Source organism: Sorghum bicolor, chromosome 9 (genome assembly GCF_000003195.3).
Source record: "Sorghum bicolor cultivar BTx623 chromosome 9, Sorghum_bicolor_NCBIv3, whole genome shotgun sequence".
NCBI classification, from domain to species: Eukaryota; Viridiplantae; Streptophyta; class Magnoliopsida; order Poales; family Poaceae; genus Sorghum; species Sorghum bicolor.
This window is the reverse complement of record NC_012878.2, coordinates 53,174,487-53,195,522: the sequence shown is the minus strand read 5'-3', so window position 1 is coordinate 53,195,522 and position 21,036 is coordinate 53,174,487. Positions and strand designations below refer to the sequence as shown.

Here is a 21,036-nt window from a genome sequence, read left to right as displayed (position 1 = left end):
CTGACAGGCGACGGGGAGGATCACCTCCACCATCACCTCCTGGAGAACCTCCTGAGCCAGCTGTCGGACCGCTAACATTCTTGGTACGAGCCATAGCAAATCAAGCGTCCGACGTACAAAAGACTGGCAAAGGGGAACAATGCACTGCAGAAAATTGACAGGATAGGGTCTATATAAGCAAACATATCGACTAGAGATGAGATAAACCTAAGGGTCGCAAGAAAAGATAAGACACGGGCACGAACGACTTACGATCGACTGACGAGACGCGTTCCGGATTAAAAAGTCGCGATCGGAAACCTCCAGAGACCACGAATCTTCTCCTAGAGGTGCTGCAACGAGAAGACCATTGAGATTGGAATCAAATCCTAAATCGAAAGCCATGGACACAAAGGCTCGAGCACCTTGGGAGATAGAGCAGAGAACTTACCCCAAACCCTAATTTCTTCGCAAGGAAGGAAACCAGAGCGAGGAGAGGGAAGGGAAGATGTCCCTTAGCAGATCTGGCGCGGGGGAAAGCTCCAAACTTGCCGGAAAACGGCGCAAGGACGACGGTGGCGGCGCTAGGGCACGGGCCACGTCCGACTTTGACCCAACCAAGTTCCATCTTCAAAAGCACACAAATAAATACCAAATGGAACTGGTATGAGTGACTTCTCTCAAACCCTCAAATTTTCACAAATATTTAGCCATAGGCTTAGTAGTTTTTATGAAAATAGTTCGAGAAAATCACCAAGGAGCATCGTATGGCCATAAAGCTAAGGGTTTGAATCATAATGAGCTTTGAATGCTCCCCCTATCTATGGACGAACACAGCGGATGCTCAACGAGTAACCGAAAAGAAACGGTTAACCAACAAGCGTGCATATGAAATGAGTTGTAATGCAATACTTGAAGGTAAACTAATGCTTGTCAAGTTTGATCCAAGGTTAAGCTTTTTCACACACTCAAGGGAGTTATCTCAACCATGTTAGACAAGCCCTACATGCAAGTTATATTTTTAGTTTTAGTATGCATGATATGCAAGGCAAAAGTTATTTACAAATTGAAAGGATCAAGATTCAACACACAACTTTTATCTTTTAGTGAAGTTGGATAGGTCAAGCACATTAAGTTCATTTCTCAACATACAAAACCTAGCTTCATCTAGGGGTTTTGTGAAGATATCCGCCAATTGATTTTCCGTTCCCACATTCTCTAGAGATATGTCACCCTTAGCAACGTGATCCCTAAGGAAGTGGTGGCGGATGTCAATATGTTTTGTGCGGGTGTGTTGAACCGGGTTGTTTGCAAGTTTTACGGCACTTTCGTTGTCACACAACAAAGGTACTTTGTCTAGTACTACTTCATAGTCTAGCAAAGTTTGTTTCATGTAGAGTATTTGTGCACAACAAACACCGGCGGCTATGTATTCCGCCTCGGCCGTTGACAAAGCAACACTATTTTGTTTCTTTGACATCCAAGAGACAAGTGATCTACCTAGGAAATGGCACCGTCCGGATGTGCTTTTTCTATCAATCCGACACCCGGCATAATCCGAATCGGAATAGCCTACAAGTTGGAATCTTGCACCTTTGGGATACCACAAGCCTAGGCAAGGTGTGTATTTTAGATACCTAAGAATTCTCTTGACCGCAATCAAGTGAGATTCCATAGGCATTGCTTGATATCTTGCACACATACACACACTAAACATGATATCGGGCCTAGATGCGGTGAGGTAGAGTAGACTTCCTATCATGGAGCGATAGAGAGTCTTGTCAATAGGGTTACCTCCCTCATCCAAGTCGAGATGCCCATTTGATGCCATGGGAGTCTTGATTGGCTTGCAATCCATCATCTTGAACCTCTTGAGAAGATCTTGAGTGTACTTCTCTTGGGAGATAAAGACTCCTTCCTTCATTTGCTTGACTTGAAATCCTAGGAAGAAGGATAGCTCGCCAATCATGGACATCTCAAACTCCTTGGACATCAAATCACCAAATACCTTGCAAAAATCTTCATTAGTAGAGCCAAAAATAATATCATCAACATAAACTTGGCAAATGAAGATTTCCCCATTCATTTTCTTGGTGAAGAGTGTTGTGTCAACTTTCCCAATCTTGAAGCCCTTCTCAATGAGGAAGTCCCTAAGCCTCTCATACCAAGCTCTAGGTGCTTGCTTGAGACCATAGAGAGCCTTGGACAACCGGTAGACATGCTTGGGGTACCTAGGGTCTTCAAAACCGGTTGGTTGCTCAACATAGACAAGCTCATTAATATAACCATTTAAAAAGGCACTTTTCACATCCATTTGAAATAATTTGATATCATGACTTGATGCATATGCAAGTAGGATACGGATTGCTTCAAGTCTTGCCACCGGTGCAAATGTTTCACCGAAGTCAAGACCTTCCACTTGTGAAAAGCCTTTTGCCACAAGTCTTGCCTTGTTGCGCACCACTTTGCCTTGATCATCCTTCTTGTTCCGGAAGACCCATTTTGTTCCAATCACTCTTGCATCTTTGGGTCGCTCTTCAAGTGTCCAAACTTGATTGCGAGAGAAGTTGTTCAACTCCTCTTGCATGGCCATGATCCAATCCGCATCACGAAGAGCTTCCTCTATAGTCTTTGGTTCATCTTCAAGAGACACAAAAGCGTGATGTTCAATAAATAAAGCATGTCTAGAACGAGTAGTTACACCACGTGATGGACTCCCGATGATGAGATCTTGAGAGTGGTCTTGGAGGAGATGTGATGTTCTTCTTGGTGCCACTTGAGGGGTTGGTTGGGGAGCATCAACATCTTGTGCTTGTGCCACCGCTTGCTCAAGAGTGACTTGGGTGTCTTCATGAGCATCTCTCACATCCTTGTCTTCATCTTGTGGACCTTGTGAGGTGGATGGTGGCTCAATGACTTGCACATCATCATCATCTTCTTTAGGCTTGATGTCTCCCACCGGCATGTTTTTCATGGCATCCCTCAATGGTTCACCACCTACATCATCAAGATTATCACTTGCTCCTTGGGAGCCATTAGTTTCATCAAATTCGACATCAAATGTTTCTTCAACCATGTTTGTGGCATGGTTAAAGACCCTATATGCTTTGGACTTTGATGAATAGCCAACCAAGTAGCCAATGTCACATCTTCTTTGGAACTTGCCCAAGTGTTGGCGCTTCTTGTAGATGTAGCACTTGCACCCAAACACTCTAAAGAATGAGACATCGGGCTTCTTCCCATTGAGCAACTCATATGGTGTCTTCTCTAGGAACTTATGTGGAAAGAGCCGGTTTGAAGCATAGCATGCCGTGTTGATTGCCTCGGCCCACATCTTCTCCGAAGTGTTATACTCATCTAGCATTGTTCTTGCCAAGGTGATCAATGTCCGGTTCTTTCTTTCTACAACCCCATTTTGTTGTGGTGTATATGTTGAGGAGAACTCATGCTTGATTCCCACTTCATCACAGTATTCTTCAATGTTGGTGTTGTCAAACTCTTTGCCATTGTCACTTCTAATTTTCTTGATCTTCACATCAAATTGATTTTGAGCATTCTTTGCAAACTTCTTGAATATTGATGCAACTTCGGCCTTGTCTTGCAAGAAGAATGTCCAAGTGTACCGGGAGAAGTCATCAACTATGACCAAGCAATATTTGTTGCCTCCAAGACTAGCATATGTGGTTGGTCCAAACAAATCCATGTGAAGTAGCTCAAGCACTCTTGAAGTAGAGAGATAGGCTTTGGTTGGATGAGTGTTTGCAACTTGTTTGCCCGCTTGACATGCACTACAAAGTTTGTCCTTTTCAAATGTCACATCCTTCAAGCCTCTAATCAATTCTTTCTTCATCAACTTCTTGAGTGTGCCCATTCCAACATGTGCTAACCTTCTATGCCACAACCACCCAAGTGAAGTCTTGGTGAATAAGCAAGTCTTGACATTAACTTTATTGGATGAGAAGTCAACCACATATAAGTTGTTGTGTCGGAAGCCTTTGAATATCACTTCATTGTCATCTTCCTTGGTCACAATTACTTCCTTCTTCTTGAATAGGCATTCAAATCCAAGGTCACATAATTGCCCAACCGAGAGCAAATTGAAACTCAAAGATTGCACATAGAGCACATTGGTGATGGAGTTGTCATTTGATATAGCAACCTTTCCTAGACCCTTGACTTTCCCTTTTGAATTGTCACCAAATGTGATCTTCTCTTGGTTGTCAACATCTTCATCAAGAGAGGTGAACATCCGGGGATCTCCGGTCATGTGTTGAGTGCAACCACTATCAATTACCCAATGTGATCCACCGGTCTTGTAGTTCACCTACACACAAGAGATCAAGCTTGAGATTTAGGGACCCACATTTGTCTAGGGCCCTTGACCTTCTCTACTAGTTGCTTTGGCACCCAAATCTTCTTTGGCCTTTGCTTGTTTGGTGGCCCCATGAAGCTAACCTTGACCTTGCCACACTTGTCTTTCCTTACAATGTAATGAGCATTGAAGGCAAATGGTCTTGCATGCTTGGGCAAGGGTGGTGGTAGTGGTGCCTTACACTCATGAGCAAAGTGTCCTTCTTGACCACACTCAAAACATCTTTTTGGCTTTGGCTTGCTTGCTTGATCATGAGTGGCTAGAGACTTGATGAGCTTTGTTTGATGAGCCTTATAGCCAATCCCACTCTTGTCCATCTTCATGACGGTGTTCATGAAAAGCTCACTTTGAAGGTCCTTCCCTTTTGTGAACTTTGCTAACCCCATGGTTAGGTGTTCCTTCTCTTTCTTGAGCTTGTTGTTCTCTTGAGTTAGCTTCTTGATGATTGGGTCATTGTTGCTAGCTAACTCATCCAAGATGAATGTCTCATCTTCTTCTTGCTTGTCATACATCAAACCAAGCTTGAGATATTGATTTTCTTCTTTGAGTAACTTGTTCTCATATGCAAGTTTCTTGTCTTGATCAAGTGACTCAATCACAATGGTGTTGTGCTTGGATTGGTATTGCAACTCTTTCTTGAGCATGACAATTTCATCCTTGAGCTTGATAGTGTCCTCATAACTCTCGGCCACTACCACTTTCTTGCCCTTGCAATCAACACATTTGCTTGTGCTCTCCACAAGTAAGTCATCACAAGATGTGGCTACATCAAGCTTAGCAACATTGTTAGTAGCAACATGTGTTTCATCAATTGCAAGTTCATAAGCAATCTCAAGGTTGTCATAGTTTGCTTTTAGAGTTGTTAGCTCTTCTTTCATTGCTCTATATCTAGTGATAAGCTCATCATGAACACTCTCAAGTTTATCATGTTTTTCTTTGAGCTCTTTTAGAGAGAGTTTGAGCTCCTTGAGCTTAGTGGTCATGATCTCATTTTGTTCTCTAAGCTCATCACTAGAGTTAAGCTTTGCTAGAAGTGTATCATTTTCAAGTTCAAGCTTTTCATTTTCACTTCTAGTCTTTCTTATGACTTTTGTGTACTTGTTTAGCAATTTTACAAGTTCATCATAAGAAGGTGATTCATATTCACTTTCACTCTCACTACTCTCATCCTCACTTTGTACCTTCCGGTCACCCTTAGCCATAAGGCATAGGTGTGTAGAGGATGTAGATGGTGGTGAAGATGATGGTGATGGAGCATCAATGGCAATGGCGGCAACCTTCTCATCATCACTTTCATTGCCGGAGGAGTCACCACTTGAGCTCTCAATGTCGGTGAGCCAATCACCAACAATGTAGGCCTTGCCATTTTTCTTCTTGTAGTGCTCCTTCTTCTTGCCACCTTTCTTCTTGTATTGCTTCTTGTCATTCTTCTCATCATCACTTGAGTCATCTTGCTCTTTGTTCTTCTTCTTGTACTTGTCCTTCTTGGGCTTTGGACATTGATGAGCAAGATGCCCAAGTTCACCACAATTGTAGCAATCCATCTCGGAGATGGGCTTCCTCTTGCTACTTGTGAAGAATTTCTTCTTCTTGGAGTCAAAGTTGACTCCATTCTTGTTGAGCTTTTTCAACATCTTTGTGGTTCTTCTCACCAAGAGAGCAATAGATGCATCATCATCACTTGAAGTTGATGACTCAACTTCAATCTTCTTGGCTTTGCCCTTGTGAGAAGCTTTGAGAGCCAAGTCCTTCTTTTCTTTCTTGGCCGACGAGGAGCCATCTTGAGGGTTCATGTGCATGTACATCTCATGAGCATTGATCTTCCCCAATATGGTGGTTGGTGTAGCGGTGGAAAGATCGCCTTGATGAAGCACGGTTACTATGTGCCCATATTTCTCAATGGGAAGCACACATAGTATCTTCCTTGCTACATCCGCCGTACTCATTTGTGTAAGCCCAAGTCCATTTAGCTCTTCTACAATGACATTCAAGCGAGAATACATTTCATTAGCATTTTCTTTAGGAAGCATTTCAAATGTATTAAGCTTGTTCATCACTAGGTGATAGCGTTCCTCTTGTTCACTCTTAGTTCCCTCATGGAGCGCACAAAGTTTCTTCCAAAGTTCATTGGCGGTTTTGTGGCTCCGAACACGGTTGAACACTTCTTTGCAAAGACCTCTAAAGATGTAGTTTTTGGCCTTTGCATTCCACTTCTCGTTTTCTTGCTCTTGTGGAGTAAGAGCGGTGGCTCTTTCCGGAGGGGCAAACCCTTCGGTCGCGGCTTTTAGGCACTTTACATCGCATGCCTCAAGGTATGACTCCATCCGTATTTTCCAATACGGGAAGTCATCCCCATCGAACATGGGTGGCGGTCCATCCCCGTTAGACATCTTTCTCTAGGCGGTGAAGCCTAAATAATGAGCACTAGGCTCTGATACCAATTGAAAGGATCAAGATGCCCAAGAGGGGGGGTGAATTGGGCTTCTCTAAAAATTTAAGCAACCTATAAGCTCCAATTCAACCCCTTGTGCCTAGTGTGACTTAGAGAGCTACCGGATAAAAAGTTTTGCAACCTAGTTCTAATCCTATTCTAGCATGGCAATTCTAAGAATGTAAAAACACAAAGTAAATGCTAGAAAGTAAAGGAGTAGTGGAAGAAAGTGCTCGGCGACGTTTTGCCGAGGTATCGGAGAGTCGCCACTCTCCACTAGTCCTCGTTGGAGCACCCGCACAAGGGTCTTGCTCCCCCTTGGTCCGCGCAAGGACCAAGTGCTCTCTACGGGCTGATTCTTCGACACTCCGTCGCGGTGAATCGCCCAAAACCGCTCACAAGCTTGACACGAGCCACCCACAAGAACTCCGGGTGATCTTCGTGCCTCCAATCACCACCGAACCGTCTAGGTGATGGCGATCACCAAGAGTAACAAGCAACGAACTCTCACTTGACCCAAACAAGGCACTAGAGAGTGGTGGATGCACACTTGACTCTTGGAATTCACTAGAAGAGGATTCTCTCAAGAAATCACTCAAATCTCAATCCTCTCTAGGCTCTTGCAACTCTCTTGCTCCACAACAAGGTTCTCTGATGTTCAAATGGGCAAGAGAGGTCTCATGGACGAGGTGGAGAAGTATAAATACTATCGACCAAGTCCAAAGGTCGGCCAACCGTTTTCCACTGAAAACGGGGTCACCGGACGCACATTATGTTGCACCGGACGCACTGCACCGAGCGTCCGGTGTGACATAACGGCTACCTGCTCTTCTTTCTGACAGGTCACCGGACGCTAACTCGCAGCGTCCGGTGCACCGTCCGGTGCTCGGGGAAACTTTACATGTTCCCTGCGCATGGGACCGGACGCTACCCGGTGCGTCCGGTGCTAGCGTCTGGTGCTCAGGGGAACTTTGCAAGCTCCTTGGGTAAGGGACCGGACGCTACCCGGTGCGTCCGGTGCTAGCGTCCGGTGCCTAACCCTAAGCACGGCACTGTTCTAACGGCTAAGGACCTCACCGGACGCACTCACAGAGCGTCCGGTGCAGCGTCCGGTGCCCCTTTGGGCACCCAAACTTCGTCAAAACGCGATCGCTCCAACACGAAGTTTGTTCCTCTCGATCTAAGGACTATCTCTGAGCTGCCTAGTGCTAGGTTTACCAAGTGTGCACCACACCTAAACCTAAAGCCTTGCCTAAGTCAAGCTACTAGATCAAAGCCCCTCTTAATAGTACGGTCAAAGGAAAACAAAGTCCAAAACTACTCTAAGTGCCCTTCTTCACCATATGGCACTTAGACCTAGTCTAGTCTCGACGATGTCCATCCATCCTTTGAAAACCGAAACGATTTCCACTATTAAGTAGGCATGAACGTCCCTGTTCATCGAGTACCTATATACCATGACCTTACCTATGACTTTGCCTCTGCAAAACACACGTTAGTCATAGTAAACAATAATGTCATTAATCACCGAAATCACTAGGGGCCTAGATGCTCTTTCAGTAGCCTATTTGGTTAAAATAACTATAAAACTTACCTCCATCTCTTTATCTCCCTTAAAACAATTGCGAACATCTTTGTGTTTAATACTCATTTGGAAAAACTGAAACTAGAAGCCAAAAACAGAGTCCAAGGTGCTGCGAAAATTATTACACAAAAGGTACTGCTTTTGAAAAAATAGCTTCTGATTCTACCTATTTAGTTGGCTATCTGCCTTTTTTGCACCAGAATCACTTTCCAGAAACTGAACCAGACTAACACAACTTATATATTTTCCGTGCTCTAACAACTTCTCTATGTCTTATGGTATTTTAGAGAGCCAATCTCAATCTACATCTTTGACTAGCGAGGAATTTAAAATAAGGATAACCGTATTTTGAAGTTTTCACTAAAAAGTTATTAGAGGGTATTTTTCACCAAGGTTTATGTTCCTATTAATTAGAAAGGATATAACGAGGCTCCTAGAGTTTCTCTAAGTGGCTCCATCTACCTCTGCCTGGCAGGGATCAAAAGCATGTGATACGTCTCACTAGTGCAATTAATTATTTACCTTTGTGGTAAGCAAATATCAAAATACACTCCCTCGGTAATTTTCTACAATGTGTATTTTTTTTCATTAGGTGTTTTGAAAATACTTCATAATGTGATGCAAAAATATAATCTTAATAGTAAGTTCTTCTCAATATGAGTCTAAACACCAATTTTGTGCCACAAAAATGTGAATCAGTGGTCAAGACTTGTCTAAACGAAATAAAATGAGTTTTAGCACTGATGATATGATAAGAATTACCGTATTAATGTTTGGTCCCTTCAACAATAATGCAAATGAAAACAAAATTAGTTCAAATCGCATGTCTTGACGTAACGTCCGCGCGCAGCTCTAATTTGTTTTCATTTGCGTTATTGTTGACGAACTAAGCACAGTACATTCTTTGAGCCTCCGTAGCATCTATATTTCTTTCTTCTTCTAGTGTAAAAGCATTGATCTCAAAATCAATAGGCTGAATAATTAATCAAGCAAAGCACTCCTTTTAAATATGAGTGTATATGTCAGTCACTTGTTGTGCTGTACTTACAAGTGTGTGCATATATTTCTCAGTGCAGAACCGTACCGTAGAACGAAGCTGCGGTCGTCAAAAATTAGGCAACGGGCAGCGCAAACTCCCCGGAGAGCCGGCCAAAATTTAGCAGTTACTCTAGGAACCACTGCCACGCGTGTCCTCTCTCCGGCTTCGACCGTTTTCCACGCTTCGTCCCATTTTTTTTTTTTTTTTTTTGCTCACTGCATGCTTTCCCTCTCGAACCTTTCTCCCATTCCAGTGTGTGTGTGTACTAGCTCGCTCTGGTGACGCCGCTCGATCTCCCATATGCGCCGAGATGGCCACAGAGCTGCCAGCGGCGGAGATGGCCAACATGCTGCCGCCGAGGAACGCCACGGTGCAGGTGTCGCCGGGCAACAACATCTCCAGCGCCGCCTCTGTCGTGTGCTACTCGCCGATGATGGTGACGGCCTACGGCATCTGGCAGGGGGTCAACCCACTGGAGTTCTCTCTCCCTCTCTTCATCCTCCAGACGGCCATCATCGTCGCCACCACCCGCCTCCTCGTCCTCCTCCTCAAGCCCTTCCGCCAGCCTCGCGTCATTGCTGAGATCCTCGTGCGTAATTAACTGGTTAATTTGGTGCTGCTATTGCAATTGCACATCGATCCAAAGGCCTAGTGATCAGTTGCTTGCCGTGATGAACGCAGGCCGGCGTGATCCTTGGGCCGTCGGTGATGGGGCAGGTGGAGGTCTGGGGGAACACGGTGTTCCCGGTGCGGAGCTTGCTGACGCTGGAGACGGTGGCGCACCTCGGCCTCCTCTACTTCCTCTTCCTGGTGGGCCTCGAGATGGACGTCAACGTCATCAAGCGGTCGGGGAAGAAGGCCCTCATCATCGCGGTGGCCGGGATGGCGCTGCCGTTCTGCATCGGCACCGCCACGTCCTTCATCTTCCGGCACCAGGTGTCCAAGAACGTGCACCAGGCCTCCTTCCTGCTCTTCCTCGGCGTGGCGCTCTCCGTGACGGCGTTCCCGGTGCTGGCCCGCATCCTCGCCGAGATCAAGCTGCTCAACTCCGACCTCGGACGCATCGCCATGTCCGCCGCCATCGTCAACGACATGTGCGCGTGGATCCTGCTCGCGCTCGCCATCGCCATCTCCGAGGTCAACAGCACCGCCTTGTCCTCCCTGTGGGTGCTCCTCTCGGGGGTCTTCTTCGTGCTCGCCTGCTTCTACATCGTGCGCCCGCTCATGTGGTGGATCGCCCGCCGTGTCCCCGAGGGCGAGGCCATCAGCGACATGCACGTCACGCTCGTGCTCACCGGCGTCATGATCGCCGGCGTCTGCACCGACGCCATCGGCATCCACTCCGTCTTCGGCGCGTTCGTCTACGGGCTCGTCATACCCAGCGGGCAGCTGGGCGTCGTGCTCATCGAGAAGCTCGAGGACTTCGTCACCGGGCTGCTCCTCCCTCTCTTCTTCGCCATCAGTGGCCTCCGCACCAACATCACCCGGGTGCACGATCCCGTCACCGTGGGGCTCCTCGTGCTCGTCTTCACCATGGCCAGCTTCGCCAAGGTCATGGGCACCATCCTTATCGCTGTCTCCTACACCATGACCTTCCGCGACGGCGTCGCTCTCGGCTTTCTCATGAACACCAGAGGACTCGTCGAGATGATCGTCCTCAACATCGGAAGGGACAAGGAGGTCAGTAATCAACAAGATGCATGGTGCTGGTACACTGTTTCATTTTCACTGCATATTAAACAGAAATGAAACCCAACAACCGGCCGGCCAGGTGCTGGACGACGAGTCGTTCGCGGTGATGGTGCTGGTGTCTGTGGCGATGACGGCGCTCGTGACGCCCGTGGTGACGACGGTGTACCGCCCGGCGCGGCGGCTGGTCGGCTACAAGCGGCGCAACCTGCAGCGGTCCAAGCACGACGCGGAGCTGCGCATGCTGGCGTGCGTGCACACCACTCGCAACGTGCCGTCCATCATCTCGCTGCTGGAGCTTTCCAACCCAACCAAGCGCTCCCCCATCTTCATCTACGCGCTGCACCTGGTGGAGCTCACCGGCCGCGCGTCCAACATGCTCGCCGCCCACCACTCCGCCACCAGCAACCAGAACCGCAGCTCCAGCTCGGCTCCTGGCTCCGGCGACCACATCTTCAACGCCTTCGAGAGCTACGAGGAGAGCGTCGGCGGCGTGTCCATCCAGGCGCTCACGGCGGTGTCGCCGTACCAGACGATGCACGAGGACGTGTCGGTGCTGGCGGAGGACAAGCACGTCTCCCTCATCGTGCTCCCGTTCCACAAGCAGCAGACGGTGGACGGCGGGATGGAGCCCATCAACGCGTCCCTCCGGGGTTTCAACGAGAACATCCTCTCGTCGGCGCCGTGCTCGGTGGCCATCCTCGTGGACCGCGGCCTCAGCGCCGCGGCGGCGCGCATGGCGAGCGTGCACCACGTCGCGCTGCTCTTCTTCGGCGGTCCCGACGACCGCGAGGGGCTCGCCTACGCGTGGCGCATGGTGGAGCACCCGGGCGTCTGCCTCACCGTCGTCCGGTTCATCCCGCCGGACTACAAGGCCCCCGCGCTGACGCTGACGCCGCCGCAGCAGCACATGATGCCGCCGGCGCCACGGGTGCCCGCGTCGTCCAACGTCGTCCAGGCGCGCGCCACCGCCATCACCATCGTCCCGGACGCCGGCAAGAGCGAGCGGCAGATGGACGAGGAGTACCTGAACGAGTTCCGGACGCGCAACATCGGCAACGACGCCATCCTGTACATGGAGCAGGTGGTGGCCAACAGCGAGGAGACGCTGGCGGCCATCAGGGGACTGGACAGCGCGCACGAGCTGTACATCGTGGGGAGGCACCCCGGCGAGGCCGGGTCGCCGCTCACGTCGGCGCTGGCGGAGTGGATGGAGTCGCCGGAGCTGGGCCCAATCGGCGACCTGCTGGTGTCGTCCGAGTTCTCCAAGATGGTGTCCGTGCTGGTGATGCAGCAGTACGTGATCACGACGCCGCAGCCGGCCGTGGGGCCAGCCGTGCCCGTGACCGACGACCCCGTCCGGCAGTACGTGACCAACGCCAACCAGCGGGCGTCGCCGTCGGTGGGTCTCGGCGGCAACCAGATGGGCCGCGGCGGGTGGGGTGGCGGTGCCGGAGGGTTCTGACCTCTGGCACGTACGCACGTTGGTTGATGATTCATCGGATATATAGGAGGTTATACATACGTACGTACGTGTTTTGGATGGCAGCACGTTTATAGGGGGCTTCAATTGATGAAGCGATGTTGTGTGTACAATTTGTTAGCTTATCGCTATCCTGTCTGGTTAGTACTAGCTCTTTTGTGATTTTTAGGATGGGGAGGCGACAAGGTGTGTGTCTAACTGTGTTAGCAGCTCTTCTACAAATCTTTTGCTGTAGCTGTTAAAAAGGGTTTCTCGTTCTCGAACTAAACAGTAGTCAGGTTTTGTAATGCATCTATTTTTCTATCTTCGACCCTCATCTGTCTTGCCCTTCTTGTTGATACATCAAACTACTTTCCTTGAAGGTGTGCTCTTGAACACACTATCCAACGAGAAAAAAATCAATGGTCACTTCAGGAGTTTGGTGCCTTGATGACGGCCTTTCCATTCTGTAATATGCAGACAACAATACACTCTTTAGGGAAAATGGTTTGGAGGGAGCTAGGAACTTGAAATTGGTACTAAGTGCTTTTTGAAAAAGTTGTCTGGCTTAGAAATTAATTTTCATAAGAATGAATTGTTTTGCTTCGGATCAGCTATGTAACAGGGTTAGAAGTTTGTAGAGCTTTTTCGTTGCAAGGAAGGTAACTTTCATTTCCAATACTTAGGAATCCCAAAATCCCAATGCATTTTCGTAAGTTGTCAAATAAGGACTAGAGTCTATTTGAATAGCATTTTCAAAAATAAAAGTTTGATGGCTGGAAGGGGAAGTTATTATCGTCTGGAGGTTGGTTGATGTTGATTAACTTAGTTTTATCAAGCTTATCTATGTTTATAATTTCCTTTTTGTCTATTTCAAAAGGAGTACTTAAAAGGTTGCATTACTACCAATACTAATTTTTAGAGGGGCGTATTTTATCAAACAGTAGTCCCCTGATATCTAAAAAGAAAAAAAGAGTGGCTTTGAAAGAAGGATGTAGTCGTTTGGAAGTTATGGTGGTTGAAGTCTTTTGTTTTTCTGAAGTTGGGCCTTGTTTAGTTCCGAAAAGATTTTGGATTTCGGTACTGTAGCATTTTCGTTTGTTTGTGACAAATATTATCCAATTATAGACTAACTAGGATCAAAAGATTTGTCTCGTGATTTACAGCTAAACTGTATAATTAGTTTTTGCTTTCGTCTATATTTAATGCTTTATGCATGTGCCGCAAGATTCGATGTGACGGAGAATTTTGAAAACTTTTTGCTTTTTGGGGTGAACTAAACAAGGCCTTGGTGGTTGAAGTCTTTGGAAAGCTGGGATGAAGATACCAAAGACAAGTAGAGAACTAAGTTTCCTGGGTTTATTTCTATTAGGTCTGGTTTTTTTTTTGAAAGATCCGGTTAACCGGCATATCATTAAAATAAGCGGAGAGAAGGAAACAACACTTTTACATGCGCGAGTGGCGCAACCCCCCGACAACCTAGGCTGCAGGGGGGGTTAGAAAATGAAAAGGTCTATTACACACTAGGGTTCCTGGCAACAGTTAGCGGTTTAAGGCACTTTCCCCCAGCATTGGACCACGTAAAGCAAGTGTCCCTAATATCTTCAAACAGCTCAGGCGCTGTCTTCCTAACCTCCCTGAATACGGTGTCATTTCGCTGCTTCCAAATACTCCAAGCGGTTAAAATTGCAAGTGTATGGGCCATCCTGCTCTTTCTCTGCAACAGGTGGGAAAACCAGTCCTCGATGTCAAGCTCCTTCCTCCATTGTGATGGGTGTAGGGAGCAACACTGACTCCAGTCTGCTACAAGGGTCCAGACTGTAATTGAGTAAGGGCATTCTGAGAACAAGTGCATTGCAGTTTCCAGATTCCTTTCGCATAGGGCGCAAAAGTAATTATTTGTCCAGCCGCGGAGTTGTAGGCGAGCAGCAGTCCAGAGTTTATCCTGGATTAGGAGCCAAAGGAAAAACTTACACTTTGGCGGCGCCCACGCACTCCAGATGAGGTTGCCAAAATCTGTGATGATCTGCCCAGCAAACTGGATATTGTAGGCTGATTTAGCTGAATATTCTCCTGAGCTCTCAAGCGTCCAAATTATTTGGTCCTCCCGGTTATCATCCAAGTTGAGTTGGGCAGATTCTATCGCATTCCATAGCTGAAAGTACTCCCTTAGGATGTCATCATTCAGTTCATGCGCAATGTGACCTATCCAGTTCCCCCCTTGCACTGCCTCCCGTACAGTTTGGTGCTTCTTCCTGTTGTGACCATAAAGAGTTGGGAATAGTTTAGCAGGTGCCTGGCCGTCAATCCAGCAGGAGTGCCAGAAGGAGGCTCTGTTCCCACTATAGACAGTAATGCGTGTGGCTGCATTGAAGAGCGCCAAGTCCCCTGGTAATGTCATCCCGTTCCATGGTCTTTCTGGGTTGGTCCATTCGAACCATAGCCATCTTAACCTCAAAGCCCTGCTAAACTTTTCCAGGTCTATGATTCCTAAACCACCGAATAGGATTGGTTTTGCCACCGTGACCCAGGCCACCTTACATTTGCCACCATGAAACTCACTGTCTCCCGCCCAAAGAAAACGTCGTCTTGCCTTGTCAATATCCTTGAAAAGTTGTTTAGGTGGTTTGAGTGAGGTCAGTAAATAGATGGGTATTGCACTAAGGACTGAACGCACTAGTTCTCGGCGCCCAGCCGGGTTTAAAAGTTTCCCTTGCCATCCGGCCAGCTTGGATCTTGCCTTGTCAATAATTCTCTGCACGTGGACAACCTTGAGACGCCCTAGAGTGAGTGGGAGGCCTAAATAAGTCATCGGAAAGGTAGCTCTCTGGCCAACAAAGCTGTCCAGTATTTCATCAAGGTTGAGCCCAGCGCATCTGATAGGTGCCACTACACATTTTGCTAGGTTCAGACGCAGGCCTGTGGTTGAACCAAACTGATCTAGTATTCTTAGCAAAGCTCTTACTTCCTCTTGGATGGGGTTGATAAAGATCACAGCGTCATCAGCATAGAGAGATAGCCGAAGTTTTGCATGTCGTCCCCTCAAGGGGGATAAAAACCCATCTTCAGTTGCTATATCAAGCACCTTTTGCAAGGTGTCAATGGCCAAGATGAAGAGGAAGGGGGAAAGGGGGTCACCTTGCCTAAGCCCTCGGGCATGTATGATCTGTCTTCCAGGGACTCTGTTTAACAGTACTGTGGAATGGGAGGTCCTGAACAGTGATGCCAACCAGTCACACCATTTTTGAGAGAAACCTCTGTGCTGTAGTAGTTCCAGTATATATTCCCATGAGACAGTGTCAAAAGCCTTGGAGATGTCAAGCTTGAAAAGAAGTGCTGGGGTTTTTTTTCTGTGGTATGCCCGAGCTAGGTTCCTCACATACATGAAGTTATCATGTATGCACCGGCGCTTCACAAAATCGCTCTGTGCCACCGAGATCAACCTGCCTATGTGTGGGGAGAGACGGGTTGCTAGAGCCTTTGTGATCAGTTTCCCAAAGGAGTGGATAAGACTAATGGGTCTGAAGTCTCCCGGCCTCTCCGCCAAATCTGACTTCGGAATCAGGACGATGTTCGCGCCATTCAGCTTGTCCAATGGACCCACACGTAAATCATGGAAACTGTTCAAAGCTGCTATGACATCATTTTTAATGATCAACCAGCATACCTTGTAAAAAGTTCCAGTAAATCCATCTGGCCCAGGCGCCTTCTCAGCCGGCAACTCCATTACAACTTTCTTGATCTCATCCTCAGTAAATGGTTGATCCATAAAGGGTTCATTTAGGCGCGGGAGATCTAGTCGCTCCCAGTCCAAGGTGTGGAGCCTTGCCCTTTTGGTGCCTAGTATTTCACTGAAGAACTGGAAAATAATTGCCTCTTTTTCGTTATGCTCCCAGGTGAGTTCCCCGTTGGGTTTCTGGAGGTGCAAGATCAGATTCCGTCGTCGCCTTCCTTTAGCATGCTGATGGAAAAACTTAGTGCAGGCATCACCCTCTCTGATTCGTATCATACGTGAGCTTTGTCGCCTGCGAGATCTCTCTATTGCCGCCCATCCCAATACCTGATGTTTGAGGTCCCTAAGTAGGCTGGCCTCGGAGTTTGTCAGAGGCCTTGATTCCTGGGCGATATCTAGTCTCAAGATAACCTCGTTTGTGAGTGAGAGTTGCAATCGTGCTTGGCTGAATAGGGACCTGCCCCATTGTCGTAGCGCCTGAGAGGTGTTTAAGAGCTTGTTATGGAGGATCATCAAAGGATATGTCCCTCTAACTGGTCTATCCCATGCTGATTGGACATTTTCCAGGAATCCAGGTGCTTTCACCCAGAATTGCTCAAACCTGAACACAGCAGGTCTTGGGTGTGGGTGGTGGTTACACAAAAGTAGGGGACAATGGTCTGATAGTGAACTTGAGACAGCCTGCAGACAGAGGCAAGGGAAAACATCTTCCCAGTCCTTATTGCAGAAGCATCTATCCAGATGTACCAGGGTTGGGTTCCTTTGCCCGTTGCTCCAGGTATATTTTCTATTCTGTAGCCTAATCTCAATTAGTTCACTGGCATCAAGGGCTCTTCTGAATTTTCTCATATGGGCTCGGTTAATATTACTGTTGTTTTTATCTCGGGCCTCAGCAATAAGGTTGAAGTCTCCCAGGCATAGCCATGGTGTGTTCCCAGCAGGTTGGCAGTTGACTAGTTCTCTCAGGAAGGCATCCTTGCTGGCATTGTCATTTTCAGATGGGCCGTAGACAACTGTGATTACAAAATTCGAGTTGGATGGCAAGAAGGTGCAGCTTTGCGTTATAGAATATTCTCCTCTAATTGGCACCCCTGAACTGATCAAATCTTGGTCCCAAGCTATCAGGATGCCGCCCCTGGTGTCTTGTGCATCCAGAGAGGCAAAACTACCACTATATTTGAGCCTCAGGAATTCAGCTGCTCGCAGTGCATTTACATTGTCTAGTTTTGTCTCCTGGAGACATATGATGTTTGGGCTGATTTTCTGCAAAAGTAAACGTACTGCTTCTCTCCTTGCTGCATTGTTAAGTCCCCTAACATTCCAGCACGCAATCCTTATGTTGTTGTTGTCAATCATGGAGGTAGTCTAATCATCACATAGAGGAAGGTGGAAAGCACAGCAGGGATCATGGTGAGACATACAGCCAGCAAACCGTACACCCATCTATTAACTGAATGAGAGAACAACACTTCCACTGTCACAACCAACATACTGTAGATAACTAAAGTGCCACCTGAAACCAACCTACAGTTGCAACATCCATGAAACCAACAACAACAGCAACAGCAACACAGCACAAACAAGCCTAACTCAACCGGTTGAAGACTGGCCGGTGCTGACCAAGTCCGAAGATACATGTGTCAAACTGACACCACAACAGTGAAGAGGAAGGAGAATCACATGCCCTCCGCGTCTGCTGCACCGGCCTCCTCAGCCATCGCTTCCAGCACCTTTGCAAGCTTCTTGTTCCCCAGTTTGGTTGCCGCCCGAATTGCCTGGACGGCCTGCTCTGGGAGATCACCCTGGTACATGTCGATGTAGGCAGTCACCGCCGCATCTGGCTCCACAGACGGGTTGCCCATGAAGCTGAGCTCCTTCATCAGCTTGTGCTGAGCACGCTGGGACACCGGCACTGGGGAGGGCCTAGCAGCCAGGCGCAGACTGGAACGAGGTTTTGTTTCTATTTAAAGCTCTGTCTAACGAAGCTTGGTCTAAATACTTTTGTGTTGTATGAAGCGGCTATACCCATTCATATGCATCGATGTGTGAGGCTGAGATATTTTTTATTACTGAATCTAAAAAAATGCCATTGAAACATGGAGCTCTACTAGTATCCATCTCTTTTCCGTGCATCTTAGCTCACATTGGTGGTGAAGCCTAACTATTCTCTATGAGTCGGTTTTCGCAGATCACCAGTGAAAGAAATGCATTATTGTGAAACATGTCCTATATATGTATTCCAATCATCTCGACGAGAAAAAACACAATGATAAAGTGTAATTTCACTTTAACAAACCTACCAAAATCGGTGTAGTCGATTTAGCAGCCCAGTTTAGCCAGTTTTGAGTGTTATCAGTATCTTCTCTAAACACCCCAATATACGTGACCCACACAATGGGGGATGAAAATATAGCCCCATTCTAGGCCTCTAACTGGATTAACAGCTCCATGGCAAAGTCGATTGATCCTCTGCTGTTTGAAAAGACGAGAAGGAAGAATATTATAGTGCGACAAGCGCTAAATAATAACAAGTGGATCGATCATATTTATCCTCCAACATCACCTGAAGAAGTGCGACAGTTCGTAAGGCTCTGGAAAGAGCTACAGGGAGTTGTTCTCAATGTGGAGATACAAGATGATATTACTTGGCGTTCTCAATGTGGAGATACAAGATGATATTACTTGGCGATGGACGGCAGATGGTGTCTATACCACACAAAGTGCTTATCAGATACAGTATGTGAGAGTTTACAGTAGAATGAAGATAATTCCAATTTGGAGGGCTAAAGCTGAACATAAATATTGTTTTTTTACTTGGACTCTGATGCATAAGAAAATCCTAATTGCGAACAATCTTCTCAAAAGAGAGTGGACTGAAGGCACAAAATGCAAGCTATGTGACAATGATCTGGAAACGCCAACTCATCTCGGCAAAGATTGCCCATTCATCAAGGAGGTTTGGGGCATTATTAAGCATTGGTTCAATCTACCGATGCTGGAAACAGTGAGCGAAGGAGGTTCTATCTTTTTGGTTGAGATGCAGGCATAAATTTTTGATAAGAACCAAAGAAAAAAAGTGGATGGAATCCTAATCTGTTTCTGGTGGAATATATATGGAAAGGATGCAATAGAATGATCTTCCAACAGAACAGTCTACAACCAATATAAATGTCTTCCTTATGTAAGGATGATATCACACAATATTATTTAGCGATGGCATCATAAGCCCAGAGGACTCACTCGGATTGACTGGAGGACTCACTCGGATTAGGATTTCTAGCACTTCTGCCCATGTTTTTCTGTGCCGTGAGTTGTACTGTCGTTTTTTCTTTGTTTTTTGTTTTTCTTTATATCGTTCAATAAAATCCGCGACAAAGAATTTGTTGTCCTTTTATTTTTAAAAAAGCGTGACCCACACCGTGTCTAGTCCAGTCTATGATGGACAGGGCAAAGACGAGCAGTAGTCGCGCACGCCGCAAACCGCAAGCGCCAAGCATTTGGGAGATGGATGCCAACGCCAGCACGCGCCGCGCTCGAACACTGGACTGCTTTCTATCCGCTTATCCGCACAAGCTTCTTGGATCTCTAACCCTCGAGATCCTCTAGTATAGCTACTACTAGTATATTTGCTAAATAATAATAATAATAATAATAATAATAATAATAATAACAACAACAATAATAATAATAACAACAACAACAACAACAATAACAACAACAACAACAATAACAACAACAACAACAACAATAACAACAACAACAACAATAACAACAACAACTAGTAGTAGTAGTACCTCTTATTTGTCAAAGAAAAAAAAGCTCTCTCAAAAAAAGAAAAGAACAAGAAAACCTACTAGTACTAGTAGCTCATTTGGCTGCCACACATAATTTTTTTTATTTTTAGAAACATATTTTCCCGTTTATGAAAATATTTTCAAAACTAGGCCGTTTGGACCCGCCACCATGCATGGCGGGGCAAATGCACAGAACCCCACTATGTATGGCGGTAGGGTACTACTGCTAACGTGGCATGGTACCTGCTGATGTGGCTAACACGTGGCGGGTACGTGGCAAAGAGTACCCCGCCACGCATCATGACGGGATGCAACCCCGCCGCGCATCATGGCGGGGTGCTCCCAAAACAGCCCACTCCCTTCTTTCTTTTTGCGTTCCCTGGTGGCACTTTCGTTAATTTGTGATAATTATTGTCTGTAAATTGCACTAATTATACAGTTTACCTGTAAATCACGAGAGTAATCTTTTAAGCCTAGCTTTATAATTAGATAATTTTTATTAAATAAAAATGAAATTGCTACGATGTTAAAATCTAAAAAGTTTTTGGATCTAAACAAGGCCAGCCCATAGTGTGTATGTGTGGAGAGAGAGGGGTCAGGCTGCGCTTGCATGGGCAACATCAGCAATCTAGGGTGTTGGGCCTTGTTGGGCCTTGTTTAGTTCCTAAAAAATTTTACAAAATTGTTCATATTCTTCGTCACATAAAATCTTTAGACGTATATTTCTAACTTAAAATAAATTTATTCAAAAATTAGATTTAAATATTTATCTAATGATACTAATTTTATATTATAAATATTTAATAAAAAAATTTTATAAAAAGCGACAAATATTTAGGAATAAAAAGGTAGCACAATACAACTAGTACAGTGCTACAGTGCCTGCTACAGTGTTACAGTGCTGCGCAGTGTGCTGCTCCAGGGCTACAGCAGCGCAAGTGTGTTGTAATGT

At 46.5% G+C, this 21,036-nt stretch overlaps 1 protein-coding gene across 1 annotated transcript; it reads left to right on the top strand.

The window, feature by feature from the left end:
- LOC8077019 (cation/H(+) antiporter 15) lies at positions 9,299–12,894 on the top strand. The gene is made up of 3 exons (XM_002441234.2): positions 9,299–9,995; positions 10,088–11,086; positions 11,178–12,894. The coding sequence occupies exons 1-3, from the start codon at positions 9,717–9,719 to the stop codon at positions 12,558–12,560; spliced, it is 2,661 nt and encodes an 886-aa protein (XP_002441279.1). The 5' UTR covers positions 9,299–9,716; the 3' UTR covers positions 12,561–12,894.

Bases quoted from the DNA above. Each gene is read 5' to 3' on its own strand.
- LOC8077019 (XM_002441234.2), top strand. From the start codon at position 9,717: ATGGCCACAGAGCTGCCAGCGGCGGAGATGGCCAACATGCTGCCGCCG. The intron at 9,996-10,087 runs GTGCGTAATTAA...TGATGAACGCAG, and splicing joins GCGTCATTGCTGAGATCCTC to GCCGGCGTGATCCTTGGGCC. The intron at 11,087-11,177 runs GTCAGTAATCAA...CCGGCCGGCCAG, and splicing joins ACATCGGAAGGGACAAGGAG to GTGCTGGACGACGAGTCGTT.